The sequence below is a fragment of the Drosophila sulfurigaster genome, chromosome 3, assembly GCF_023558435.1.
Source record: "Drosophila sulfurigaster albostrigata strain 15112-1811.04 chromosome 3, ASM2355843v2, whole genome shotgun sequence".
Taxonomy (NCBI): domain Eukaryota; kingdom Metazoa; phylum Arthropoda; class Insecta; order Diptera; family Drosophilidae; genus Drosophila; species Drosophila sulfurigaster.
Genome location: NC_084883.1, coordinates 34,836,962 through 34,851,842, shown reverse-complemented (window position 1 = coordinate 34,851,842; position 14,881 = coordinate 34,836,962). Strand labels below are relative to the sequence as shown.

At 37.2% G+C, this 14,881-nt stretch overlaps 1 protein-coding gene across 1 annotated transcript; it reads left to right on the top strand.

The window, feature by feature from the left end:
• The first annotated feature begins 5,392 nt into the window (after nucleotides 1-5,392).
• LOC133844410 (gamma-aminobutyric acid receptor alpha-like) lies at nucleotides 5,393-14,761 on the top strand. The gene is made up of 5 exons (XM_062278369.1): nucleotides 5,393-6,769; nucleotides 9,407-9,474; nucleotides 9,651-9,954; nucleotides 12,613-12,999; nucleotides 13,064-14,761. Exons 1-5 carry the CDS (start codon nucleotides 6,346-6,348, stop codon nucleotides 14,029-14,031), a joined length of 2,151 nt encoding a protein of 716 aa, XP_062134353.1. The 5' UTR covers nucleotides 5,393-6,345; the 3' UTR covers nucleotides 14,032-14,761.
• Nucleotides 14,762-14,881: the final 120 nt, after the last annotated feature.

Below are 14,881 nucleotides of genomic sequence, written 5' to 3'. Positions count from 1 at the left end.
AGCCAATTAAAACGTCAAGCGGAATGCCAAAAAATAAATAAATAAATAAAACTAATGCTAATTTCAAATAGAAGACACACTGACACACTGCTCAATTAAATCTATTTATTTACCAAATACTGAACTGAACTGAAACCCCAAATGTATTAAAAATCAATTGCAGTGCGGTTGACCCTCATGTGAACAACCACAAATATGACATTTAAATAAAATGTGATAAAAAAAAAAGTAAAGTGCAAATAAAATGTAATTATCGCAGATTGAACAACGAACGAGAAGCACACCAGAGGGAATGTAAATCCGATAAAAAACCCAAAGTATTTTGGTCAACCAAGCAAATTATTAACAAAACTATTACCAATCCATTTGGGAGTGGGGAACCTGCAGGGCGTGACTTAGCCTTATTTATGAGTGTTCTAATGTGGCTTTCCGATGCAATTTATGGCTATGCAAATTTCCAAAGAGGAAAGCAAAGATTTTCAACATGCATTAAAATTGAGAATGAAGTTTTTACAATAAATACTTGAATACACAAGAGTAAAATAAGTACAAAGTTAATGTAAATTTAATGTAAAGTGCAACAAAATGTTAAAGAAAATGAACGTTTGATGAGTATAAAGTTGTTTATTGTTGGCGATTGTGGCTAAGTTGACCGAAACAAATGTATCTCTGCAGCTTTGATGCTGACAACTACAGCGCTTTCAACCATCTACAAGTCCTCAGTTTACTTTTTATACAGTCGTAGCCATAAGCCGTATGAAAAAGGGCCTAAACCTAAGTAGTTTAAAGGGTATAACATAGTAAAAGGTATTCTAAAAATTTTATTTTACAAAATTTGTGCCATTTTTGAATTAAAAGAAAAGTCACATAGTTGAAGAAAATTATAATTATGCTTAAAATTTCTTGCTTGCTATAGGGTATCTCTTAACCATACCCTTTTATTGAGCATTCATTTTTTTTGGCAGTTCCCGTTTTGTGTTACAAAACATCTGTCGGTTGGGCGAATGCAAAGCAGATACGAGTCTCAAAAAAAAGCAAAATAGAAAAGCTGCTGGGCATCGCACTCTTGAGATTTACATTGTAAAGTGATGCGTTTAGCTTTTAACCCAAACCTCGTTCTGTTTCTTCCACTCGTTACTCTGCATATAGTGTGTGTGTGTGTGTGTGTGTGTGGTATGATGATACAACAGCCTAACAAAAACTGCATTTAAATTAATTGAATTTTGCAGATTTTTTGTGGTTTGCTGCCCTCATCCTCATCCTCACCCTCATCCCCGCCCGCGCAGCTTATGCTTTTGCATTCGTCTACGAGAATTGCTTTTATTGAATTGGTTTGGGGATTCGTTACTTGCCCCACAAGTCTGAGCTCCACTTCTTTTGCTTCTTATTGTCTCCCCTCCACACTCATGAAACTTGTTTACTTTAGGGTCTTAGGGTCAGTTCTCAATGTTGTATGCATTTGGTTTGGTTTGTCACAGCAATGGCATCTCTTCTTTTCTTCTTCATGGATATCTGCATTTGCGTTCATTAATTTTGCAGCCAAGTTGAAATGTTTCTGTTTACCTTTGAAATGCGTTTGGGCTCGAGCGCAGCAAATTGAATGTTTGGCAATACTTAAGAGTAATACCCGAAGCGTTCATAATGCAGCTAGGCCAAAAGTTACAGATTTCAGTTACGAGCTTTATATATGGCACAAAAGTTATTGTGAAGTATTGACAATCCTCTTCTCGATTAAGTGCGTTAGAGACACTAATTATAAGGTACATTTATAACATTTTAAATTGTTTGATTATTATTAAGTACACAAATCATAAAGGTTAAATAATATTTAAAATTTGTTTTTATTTGAAGTTAGACAGCAGTTTATTTATTATAGTACTTAAAAAAAATTTTTTTTAAATAAATGCATTTTTTTCTAAATTTAACTATTGATTTTATAAAGTTGACTTTAAATTAAAGATTCGTCCTTTTTTATATCTCTGTCTTTAACATGGCTTTAAATTTTTTTCAGGGTATGAAGTCAAATTTTTCCATTTTCTGCTCTCTACTCTTTCTATTAGAAAATCAAATAAAATCTATTAATGGATTGTAAAAAGATTTTTTACATACAAATTTAAGAAAATTAATTTAAAATTTTCTGTTTCTTTATTGAATTTTAGTCTTAAAATTGCATTTCAGTTATTCTCAATTGTTTTTTCATGGGAGGTAGCTAGTTTTTGCTAGTTCTACTATTATTGATTAAAATATATTTATAAAATATATATAAATTAAATTTATTTAAGAATGGATGAAATTAAAATTATAACATTTTTTTAACTTTCTACATTAAGCATTTTCTCAATTGCATTTAAATTTTAATTTGTGATTTTTTTAAGGTTTCTGGAATTATAATTTTAATTTAATTCAATCATCATTTTCAATAATCTTAATCTCTTCTATTGATAACTCAAGAATGCCTCTTCTTCGTGAATAATCCTTCTTATTCTGCTAGTCCTTATCATAGTACAGGGGAATGCACTTAGCTAAGTCAGATGCCAACAAGCGAGGCTGCGTTTTGTGCTATCTGCTGCACCTCCTTCACTTTCTACTCTCACTTCCTTCCGCTGCTTTGGCTTGGGCTGGCAAACATTTCCGTAAGTCGTGTGCTTCGTATCCTGACCATCGTTGCTGCAGCGCGTGCTGCAGCTTTAGTCTAAAATAATTACAACAATTGCATTATTTTATGCTCGAGTTCTGTTGGCCACAAAATTTTGACTTGCATTTAATTAAATTGCACATTTTTAAAGCTACTTAAGTTAACTAGAAAACTTGTGGCCAAATCCGTTTTTGCCCGTTTCCCTTTCCCTTTCTCTTTTTTCCATAGTTCAGACAATGAGAATTCACACGTTGCCCAAAAAAGCAGAACTACCATATATGCATTTAAATTGGAGTATAGTAAAATTCTTTAGCAGATTGAAATGCGAAACTCATTTGGTAAGCGCAGTCACAAAAAGGCGTTCGAAATAATGCCAGGACCTGAGTCCATAGAAACCACCTGCTGCACCCACACAGCAGTCACAGCAAAAGACAAAAAGAAACCATATAACAAACAATGTTATATGCACCAGATGTTTAGAAAACTGCTCAGATTGCTGACAATTGCGTATAGTTTAGTTTAAATACCCTGTAATTATGCAAGTTTATAAGGCAGAATAAGAAATTCAAAAATTTTTAAAGAATTAACTAAAATTTCAAGAAAGATATTTTCAGTTTCCACATGAAATTTAAAATCCCATCGCAAATAAATGAGACAACTAACTACGTAAATAAATTGAAATATTTAATATTCCAACTTGCAGAAAATATTTATATACTATATCACTTTAAAAAATAATTATAAAATGTCAAGGCAGATTGTTTCAGTTCCAATATTACATTTAAACCTCCTATTACAAATTTTGGAATAAATTAATTAGACAATTAATTACGGAAAAAGTTGGAAATATGAAAATATTTCAAGTTGCAGAAAAAACTTATTTATCACTTAAAAATAAAATTATAATTTCTTTCTTCATAAAATGAGTTTATGAACTGAAAAGTTTGAACGTAAAGCACATTTCGTATAATGGAGTTAATAATATTTGATCAACCAAATTGTATATAACATTATGAAGCCAATAGAATAAACCACGATTATTTGATGTGCTTGATGGCGTTTGCAAAGTGAATTTATACCCTGCAAGGGCCACCAACACACAGTGGTTTGTAACAATGCAGTTGGCAGGCAGACCCGAAAAAAAGGCGACATATTCTATAGAAAGTGGGAATGAAGAATAGAAGAGTGGCAGAAGAAAGAGAAGGAGGCGGAAAGAACGGAAGCAGGCAGCGATGAAAGAGGAGGGCAGCCTTCAAAAATTGAGTGCAATTTAGACGACGTTGATGAGAAAATGCGTTGAACGTGCTCAAGTTGTTCTCTACGCTTGTGGCCGGGCTCGGTTCGGGGCCGCATTTAACCCTTTCGCCAGTTAACAAAGGCAACAAGGTGTCGACGGGAGGGAGGCGAGTGGAAGAAAGAGAAGGAAGGAAGGAAGGGCAAAGTAAAGGCGTCGCGAGACGACGCGACATCCAAAGCAAGAAATTAGAAGTAAAGCTGCTGATGCTGATGGCTGCTGATGTTTGCTTGTTTTGTGACGAAACAAACTGGCAGCAAAAATGCAAAACAGAAACATACGAAAAGTGTGATTCAACTGAAGGAAAAGTAAAATGTGTGTGGCTCAGATTACGGCATTCAAATTTATGATCAGCTGGTTAATTTATGGTGAAAGTCGATAGCAAAACCCTTCTCAACATTTGAGTGGTATCTGATGGCAAACAGAAGAAACAAAAAAAAATGGCTCTTCACACTGAATTAATTTACTTTGTAAGCTTAGCTGAATTTTGCAAAATTTTTCACATGCGTCAAGTGCTGGGCAAACCAAGTGAATCTAATGCACATTTCCTGCGGCTCAGCCACATGCTTAATTAGCAAACACAGCGCTTAATCAAGTGGCAAGTAGCATTGACGAACACGAGGCCTCGATGCCTCAGTCTCAGTCTCAGCCTCCGACTGGAGATGCTATCAGTAACTAGAAGAACAAGAGAAAGAAGAAGAAGGCAAGGCAAAATGCACTTGGAATGGACCCTCATCAGGTAGCAGCATTAGCACACAATTAGGTTAGTGGGTGAGACACATAATCAACTATCAACTTTATGGGTCGCATTGCACACAAGTACGAGTATTTTGCATAATTAGATAGATGGACTCGTCGTCGCCTTGATGCACCTTCCAAATGACCAAATACGAGTAGATTTATTAAAGGACATCTCGCCTGCCTCTTGGCCCGATGGCAGTTGATTTTTCATTAACAGCTCGGTGGTCGGTGCCGTTGGGCGCATATTTTATTTATTCCATTTAATAACTTGCCATCAATATAAGTTGAGTTTCTCGGTTTTCGAGATTAATTTATAAATATTTGTTGTTTTCTGTTGTGTGAAATATCCACTCACAGCGTGAGCTTTGCTCGCATTAATCTTCACGCGTTTCCCAGGCGTGTACTTAACCAAGATTCATATTACGCATACGCCGTGTAATGTGTGTAAAATAAATAAAAGCTGCGAAAAGTTTAAGAACTTCATTTTTAATTTAATTTGAGAAAATTAAAACACACTCAATAAATACAAAAGTGAAAACTTAAACTAAAATCTAATAAATATAATGATGATAATATCACGCATACGCCACGTGTTCAGTAAATAGTGAAAAAATATTTGCAATTTAAAATATTTGTGGCAACTCAATAAATATAGAAAGTAAATCTTAGAAATACAAACTTTTTAACTGTGAATACAAAATATTGCGCATACGCCACAATGTACATTCAATTCAATAAATACAAATCAAACTTGTTGCAAATGTTTTGCAAGTATAGAAAATTAATCAAATAATATGGACATTTATTTTAAATAAATATAAAGTGATTAAGCGAAAACTATAAAATATTACCCATACGCCCTGATGTGAATTGTTATGAAGCTGCCAAAGGTAGTCAAAATATTACGCATACGCCTAGTTGTGAATTATAAAGTAAAGTAAAAATATAAAATATAATGTTTTCAATTAACGACAATCGATTACCGCTAATCTAAACATAATGTGTATAATCCGTGCAGATTCGAATAAAAGCTAATTTAACTGCCAGCAACTTAACTAATTTCTTGGCAGCCATCAAAACGCTGCTGGCTAATTGGCCAATCACAGTGGATGGCATTGAATCAAAGTGCCAGGAGCAGAGGCGACACAGTCACAGGCACAGTTCAAACAATTAAAATCATAAAGCTCATCGCAGCAGAAGTGAACGCAAAAGCGAAAGCGAATTGAAATACACAAAGACCAAAGTCAAGATAACGGACAAGATAAACGGAACTAATGCTCTGAGCGAGAGAGAAACAAGTCGAGAGGAAGAGGAAGAAGAAGAAGAAGAGGAGCTGTGTACAGATGTGCTTGTGGAAATTAAGAAAAACCCGACTCGGAATGCAGCTTGTGTCACAGACGAGTGCAACTTCCGGTGCATAAATGAAAATAAATACCAAAACAAACTGAGAAACTGTCAGCAGCAGGCGCCGGACGAAGCAGAAGAAGAAGCAGAAGAAGACTGCAAGGAGCACTGGACGCTGGCCAGTTGGAGCGACAAATGTTAGCCAAACGGATGTGTAGATTAGGCCAGAACAGTTGTCCGTCAGATGTCTAAACAATAGACACAACAACAACAATAACATCAGCAGCTGCAAACAAACAGCAACAACAACAGCAACAAACAGTCGGTCAATATGTGCTGCAGTCGAAGAGGAGCAAGAAGAGCAACCGAAACAAGTACAACATCCGGCAATGCGTCGGCTGACCTCATCGTCGTCGTCGTCGGCCGGACCATGTCCTCCTGGCTGTGGACGAGGATGTGGCTGTGGCTGTGGCAAGGACAACGTTTAAGCTTGCGCATATTTAAAGTTTTGATTAGCTGCTGGCTTCTAATGTGCTGCATTTACACAAATGCCTGGCAAGCGTCCATCGGTCTTCAACTTGGCGTCATGGCTGGCAGCATCAAGGGACGCGGCGATGCACATCGCCTGGACGAGATTGGTGCCGGCTCACTGACTCGCTCCTGGCTAACGCAAAGCAATAATCATGCTAATATCTCCGAGCTGCTCGACAATTTGTTGCGTGGCTACGACAATAGCATTCGACCCGATTTTGGGGGTAAGTCTAAGCCAAGCCAAGTTTGTCCGTGGCTAATATGCAGTTAAAATGCAGATAATGCAGATATAGTCTGCTGATAAATAGTTAGACGCATATGTAATTTGGAGAGAGGCGGCGCAAAACAGTATGTTAATATAGATACCATATACGAGTATGTATTTAATGTTTTTATATAGACAGAATGGAGTCATCATTTGTTCAGAGAGCCTTAAGCAGTTATAACTAACAGGCTATATGTTATGTGGAAATGTAATGTTAATAGATGTTTCAATATATAATATTAGATGGTTATACCTGGGATATATTAGATGAGTATAAAAATAAATTATATTTTGTATTTTAAATGTAAGTAGTTTTTAGTAGAGTAGTAAGCAACAACAGAAACTATAGTTTCTGGTATTCGAAATCTCGTTTAAAAACTCTTCAACCTAAAATTCTTCTTTCAAGGGTTTTTTTTAAAGATCAAGAAGTATCAAGATTTCCAATCGAGGTAGATGCTACTCGATAGATCCTATCGGTATCATCAATCCTAAGAAGTAGATCATCACACGTAAAAAGTAGAACAGTAGCAGCAGCTGAAAGTTATAACGAAGTGAGTCGTCAGCAGGAAGCAGTATTATTTAAATTTGATCAGACTTTACTTTTACATATATTGTCAATTATTTACGAGTATGTAACCAACATTACCTAATGTAATTAAAATAATAATATATATAGGTTTATATGTAAAGGTAATCTGGAATTACAAACTCATATAGTTTCCGACTGATCTGAGATATTGAGATTAAGGTGCCGCTGCTTCCGCTGTGCTGTGGTTGCATCCCTTGGCAAGAACCGGGATGAGTTTTGTTTATGCCTTTTGGCTGTTTACCCTTTCGCAGATTCCTGTAATCAGCATGTGAGCAGATTTGCCCCTTCAGCGGAAACGTTTAATGAAGCGGAAATCGTTGCCAGGAGAGAGTCAAGATGACGTGGATGTCGTCGTCATTGCTGGTGATGATGTTGATGATGATGATGATGACGGCAATTCCCTTGGCAAATAGTTAGTGTCAAAATCGACAAATATTTACATAGACTTTCATTGCGTATTTCCTTACGCTTCTTCGCTATATTTTTATCGTTATTTTGCTATGTTTCGTTTCGTTTTGTTTGTCATGACTCTGAAGGATTTCCTAGGCGCGAGGGCAAATTGATAAGCTTTTTCAATTTTCCAAATTGTCGACACCATAAAAATTTAAATATTTTCGAAATTTAAAAGCCTTGCGGCTGAGAATGAGAACGAGTGCAAGTGAGAGTGCGAGTGCGAGAAATGAGCGGTTTGGTCGGCACTCAATGGAGCTTAACGCGCGACGCCCACAAACAAGAACAAAAAAAGAAATAAGTTTTGCGTTTACGCAACTTAAGCCCAAATTACATTGTTTTAAACACTTCATTAAGAATGGCTGCTTTGCCGTGTGACGTGCAGCAGGATGCGAGCATACGCTTCGTAGGTAGTCGAAAGGATGCCAAGTGCCGTAACATTACGATGCCGATGTAGGTGGCATGTGCGGCATGCGGCATGCGGCGTGCTGCAGCTTGCAGGATGCACAACGCATGTTTGCCAAGCTCAGCGCCCCAAAGTCATTAAAAACTGTTCGCATAGGCAGAATACAAAATAACAAAAAAAGCAGAGGAAGAAAAACTGCATATTAGCGCAAAATACAACGCCATGAAGAGCTGATAGATGATATGATGATGATATCCCAGCCATAATGTGAGGCCACCGACGGACCGCGAATTGTGGGAGGTGCGGGGTAAGGGGGCTGCCATGGAATGAGACTGTCTGCCAAGCGGCTTAAGTGTCATTGTTCAACAGAGGCAACATTTAAATTCCGTTTCATGTGAAGGACTTTGGGGGATAATTCATATGCAGGAATTATACGAAATATAAAGCTCGTATATATCACTATGGAAAATGTAGAGCTCTGGACTCTTTGCAAAAACTTCACTTAAAGAGATTAAAAAGTCAGGCTCAACTTTCTAAACTTAACTTCAAAGTTTACAAAGATTTTTATAACAATGCAATTAGAATGAAGTTTGATTAGCGCAAAGTTAAGTGAGCTAGCTTTAGAAATTCTTTTAATATGATTATTGAGTTTAATTTGATTTAAAACATTTTCTTTCAGTAATTTTATATTTTTATGAAATTTTTATAAATTGCATAAAGTACTCTTCTGCATTCTATAAATAGAAAGGGCACTTAGAAATATTTATTATTAATATTTAGTTAACTTTTGCTGGGGAATCAGGTTGCTTTAAAAATGCTTTCAAGCTTTGTGCATATAGAAAACTATGATCATCTTTGTCATTTGCAATATTTAGTTAGTGGTAATTCTTTTGATTACTATATCATTGTTATTATTATTGTTATTGTTGAAAAGTTTTAAATATAGGATTCTCTATTAAATGTCAAAAATAACAAGTTAAACGTGTTTGTTTAAATTTTAATAAAAAATTACTAATTATATTTAAGAAACTTCAGTGCTGTTTATAAATTCAAAATTCCATTTCCTTCTTGTCCAAGCAAAACTTCAAATTTATCGAATTGCACAATAATTGCAAATTTTAGAAAATAATGAACCATGTACTTTATTGCAGGTCCCCCGGCTACAATAGAAGTCGACATAATGGTGCGTAGCATGGGTCCCATATCGGAGGTGGATATGGTAAGTTGTGAACAACAAATGCCTCAACAAAATCCCGCACTCAATACTGCACTCCAAGGACATTGCGAGTGTCTCCCACTTGAGTCACGTAACTGCAGTGTCTTATGAACTTTCACTCTCTCTCTCTCTCTTCCTCTTTCTCTCTCTCTCTTTGCCTGCCTTGTGCGTTATTGCAGACATATTCGATGGACTGTTACTTTCGGCAATCCTGGGTGGATAAACGTCTCGCCTTCGAGGGTGGCCAGGATACGCTGGCGCTGTCAGTGTCAATGTTGGCGCGCATTTGGAAGCCCGATACGTATTTTTACAATGGCAAACAGAGCTATTTGCACACGATTACCACGCCGAATAAGTTCGTTCGCATCTATCAGAATGGACGCGTTCTGTACTCGAGTCGTCTGACAATCAAAGCCGGTTGTCCCATGAATCTCGCGGATTTTCCCATGGACATACAGAAATGTCCTCTGAAATTTGGATCATGTGAGTGCAAAAACAACCATAAAAAACAAATACAAAATACATACGTTATATGAGCAAGAAAGAAAAAAAACTGTTGGGCAAAGAAGTGGCGATGGTTGTGCTTTGGCATAATTATGCATAATTGGCGCTGAGAGGCGCTTTGATGTGAACGCTGATGGCCTTATGAATGTCCATGTCCGTGGGTCGACCACTTGTTGTAGTTAGAAGGGCACTCGGATTTATGCAATGAATGTGCCATGACATTGGATTGTGAGATGATGTGCAAAGAGTAAAATGCTTTGATACGAAGAGGATTGGGGCCAACTGCGGATTTGCCTTGCGCTAATGGCAATTGATGCTGCCAAAGGAGGATTCTAAAACCCCTTAAAGCGCAATAATTGTCATTGATAGTTAGAAAGTTTTAAGTAGCGTCAACCTTGTTATAAAATAATTTAAAAAAATATATTTTATCTCAGATCCATTTAGGAGAAAACAATCCTCTAATCCTCCTCTAATCTAAATTTCAATTTCAGATATATTTTTTCTTATTTTAATTTTTCAGTTTAAGCTTCTGTTTAGTTTCGGTCAAATTTTAATTGAATATTTTTAGTTTTTATTAATAAGTTTCATTTTATGCTTAAACTTTATTTTGATTATAGTTGACATCAAAGAGAGATTTAAAACTAAAGCACTGAGGTACTTTTATAAAATAAGACGATAATAAAAGGTTCTGAAATTATTTTAAAAATAAATCACTTCAAAATAGAAAATATTGTACAATCTTCAGTCTCAGATATGACTACATTCTTTTTTCATTCTTTTTGTTCTTCATACAGCTCGAAGCTTTAGTCGTTAGATTTTCATACCTCTGACATTTTCTAGTTCTTCACCCAAGTTTAAAGCACCTGACTTTACTTGAATATTCTACTCGGAGAGATATGCAGCTGACATTTCAATTATTTTTAGCAACAAACTGCTGACGTTGATGCATTTTCAGCAAACAATTTTAAAGAGTGGGCGATAACTAAAGATATTTTCAATACCAAATGTTCATTAAATATGTAGAACATAAAGAATATCAGAAGCTCCAGCTAGAAGGCAACACTTTATTATGTGTAGTCTTATCTGCGAAACGTAAATTAACAGACGACACCGAGCTATTCTAGGTATTATTGCTTCCTATTTGTTGTGAATAATGTTGCATGCAGTCAAGAATTCAATTACCCCTCGCCACTCCGTTCCATACGTTGCCGTTATTGCCTGCCACTTAATGTTGACAATTTCCCATTTGATGCGACGACGACGAAGAGTCACTGAAAATATTGCCAAAGTCAAATAGGAAAAAAAGAATAGCAAAAAAAAAAAAAAAAAAAAAATTGGGGAATAAGGTAAACCAATCCGCATCACACACATGTCGCAATGTTTGGCAATTTGTGCAGCGAGGCGACAACAACAAAACAAAATAAAATAAAATAACTGTACGTGTGTTGATAGCAAACGTTTGCAGAGCAATGGATTGATGGTTTGGAAGGGGATGAATGGAAAGAGTGCGAGTACTATTTAGTTAGTGTATGGGTGCGAGTGTGAGTGAGAATGTGAGTGAGAATGAGAATGAGAGTGTGAGTGAGAATGAGAGTGCTGGAATAGCGATGTGGAAAAATATGATGAACTGCGAATGAGCCAAAGACTGTGCATGGCAGAAAGCAAAATCTGCTTAGACCAACATTTAATCACTGTAAAAACGAGTGAAAGTAATTATCATAAAAACAATGAGATTCGTTTTTGCAAAAATTCAAGAGGTTTCTTAAAGGTTTGTCAGGATTGGAGTAATATTAAATTTAAATGTTTAGTATCAAAAGAAAGTTTAACAATAGCGTTCATTTAATTGTTTATAGGAACTAAAAGTGCAAATAATAATTGAATTCTAAGTAAGGAATTATAGTAATAAAAAATACCTATTGTTTGTTTTTTTTTATTTCTTTATAATATAATTATAGTATATAAAATTGATATTACAATTTTACTCATTTTAACTCTTAATAGCAATAGAAATTTTAATAATTATTTTAATATCATAGGAAAGACTAGACAAAACAGATATTATATATTATTTGGTGCTCAGCTAGAAAATTGTATTGAAATTTCAGCTCCTTAAACGAGAAACAAAAACAAAACTAATACAGAAAGGTAAATAAAGACGAGAAAAGTGTGCCCATAATTTATGAATGTTTGCCAATTCGATAACTTGGGATAACTTAATTTGAATTCAGAAAAGCCAATCATTAGATTAAAACTTTACCTTCATAAACGGAAAATAGATTTTAATGGCCAACAGTATTATTTAGGGCAATCTTATTTAAGTTAATTAAGTAGTTGATATCATTAACTTTTGAAATTATTTACTTCCTTAATGGTAAAACTTTAAACACAGTTAAAAAGTAAAATTTATAAGAGTAATAGGTCCAACTTTTCTCACTTCATTTTTCCAAATAAAATCATTAGTCAATTATCACAGCCCAGTTGCCATCACTGCCCAGGTAATCTCAATCTCTCCCTCGCTCTTTTAGTCTTTATCTCTCTCTCTTAATTGCCAATATTTAGAATAACAAATCTGACACAATCGCACTCTCTAACTCTCATGTTATTTCCACCTCCCTCAATTGGCAACTGGGGCCACAGTTGGCTACACCACGTCGGATGTCATTTATCGGTGGAACAAAGAGCGTCCTGCAGTTGCCATTGCTGAGGACATGAAATTGTCACAATTCGATTTGGTCGATTGTCCGGCGGGTAATTTGACGGACATTGTTTACAAGGCAGCCGCACCCATGCCCCAGGGCTACAACAACAAGGACACGCTGTCACCCAAGCAGACGCCAAACAGCAACAACAACAACAACAAGGCAATGACCACGTTCGCTGGTCCTGGTGCCAAAAATCAACATGTACGCGGCACTGGCTTAAAGCTAGACAAAGGTGCCTTCGGTTCGGGACGGGGCGTGGCAGGAGGCGGTGGCCTTGTCACAAATCTGGCGGGCAGCATCACCCTCGAAACGCATCATCCGTGTAAGTTGTCACTTTACTCTTACCTTAAGTCTTAATGTTGATTGATGCTCTTATCATTCGACAGCGGAATACTCCATGCTGATGGTCAACTTTCATCTGCAGCGTCACATGGGCAACTTTCTCATTCAGGTCTACGGACCCTGCTGTCTCCTAGTCGTTCTCAGCTGGGTCTCCTTTTGGCTGAATCGCGAGGCAACCGCCGATCGAGTTTCCCTTGGCATTACCACAGTTCTGACCATGACATTTCTGGGATTGGAGGCACGCACTGATCTGCCCAAGGTGTCGTATCCCACTGCCTTGGATTTCTTTGTCTTTCTCTCGTTTGGCTTCATCTTTGCCACCATTCTGCAGTTTGCTGTTGTGCATTATTTCACCAAATACGGTTCGGGCGAGTGTTATTTCATTATCGAGGAACTCGACTCGGATTCGGCCGAGTCCGAGACGGATGTCGATGCCAGCGGACAGTCGGATTTTCGCAGCAGCAGCGAGTCCAAGATCTACGAGGTGATACCATTGTCCATGTGCGCCATCAATATGCCCAGTGCTGGCAATCCAAGTGGCATGTTGCGCTCCAGACGCAGCACACGCAATCGTCGACACGGCTTGGGAGGCTCGAGCTTCTGGCGCTGTCTGGATTGGTTCAGCTGGCGACGACGACAGCGGCGTCCCAAACGCAAGGCCACATGTTCCGATGACGACGACGACGAGGATGATGAGCAGACGCAGCTGCGTGCCGACGAAGCACCTTGCACCTCGGCAGCTGCAGCGGCGGCGGCGGCAGCGGCTGCAGCAGCAGCTGAGCAGAACTCTCCGCCTGTGGTGGGACGTCGACGCATGTCCTTCTATCGCCGGGAGGAGTTGGAGGCACGTCGCAAGGGCAAACGGACGCCGCAATACAATTCGGTATCGAAGATCGATCGTGCCTCGCGAATTGTGTTTCCGCTGCTCTTCTTTCTGATCAATGTGTTCTACTGGTATGGCTATTTGTCGCGTAGCTCACGCATTTTGGCCAATACGCCGACGAGCACCTGATGTTACCTTTTAGCAATTTAGACACAGTCCTTAAAGAAATCAACGCAGCGTTGCAGCAGCGGCAAAGGGGCAAGAGTGTGAATGTTCAAAGGGAAGGAGAGGAAAGGAATGGAATAGAGTTGAAATTTATCGATGATTTATGGCTTCAGTTATTTGCTCTTTACCTGATTTGCTAAACGAACGCTTCATGAGATTTCTTTACGCGCTAAATTGCTATGCAGACACTTGCTAAACCGATAAAATGATAAAAACATATCACAGGACTACAAACAGCACAAGAATACTTGACTCTTGTGGAGTATTTCAAGTGCACCTCTTATATATTATTTGTACAGTTAGCTTATAAGTTGCCACATCTCTTTAAGCTTAAGTTATCTATCTAACGTTAAACACTCTACTATACTATAAACTCTTATGCTACTTCGAATATGTTCAATTTAAATATATAAATACATATATGTATGTATATCAGTTTTGGTCTAAAGAGCTTTTTGAGGGATCACATCAAATAATAATGCAAATGTTAAGACATTTTTGCCGTCAATTCTTCAGTGTCTGGCAAAGTATAGAACGTAGTTAAAAGATTGAAAGAACTATTTACGGACAGCAGTTGGTTACTAGCAGGCGCAACTCAAAGATATTACTATTACAATAAGCTTAATTAAGAGCGTTATGGGAAAACTTGCCAGCACATTGGGGAACTCTATGTATGTACTTTTAATAAAATACAATAAATATAAATGATATGTATACATCATGTGCGTTTCGCGTTTCAATTAAACTGATAGCAACACTAAATGATAACAAACAATGATATGATAAAAACGCTGGTGAGTATTGTAATTCTTCC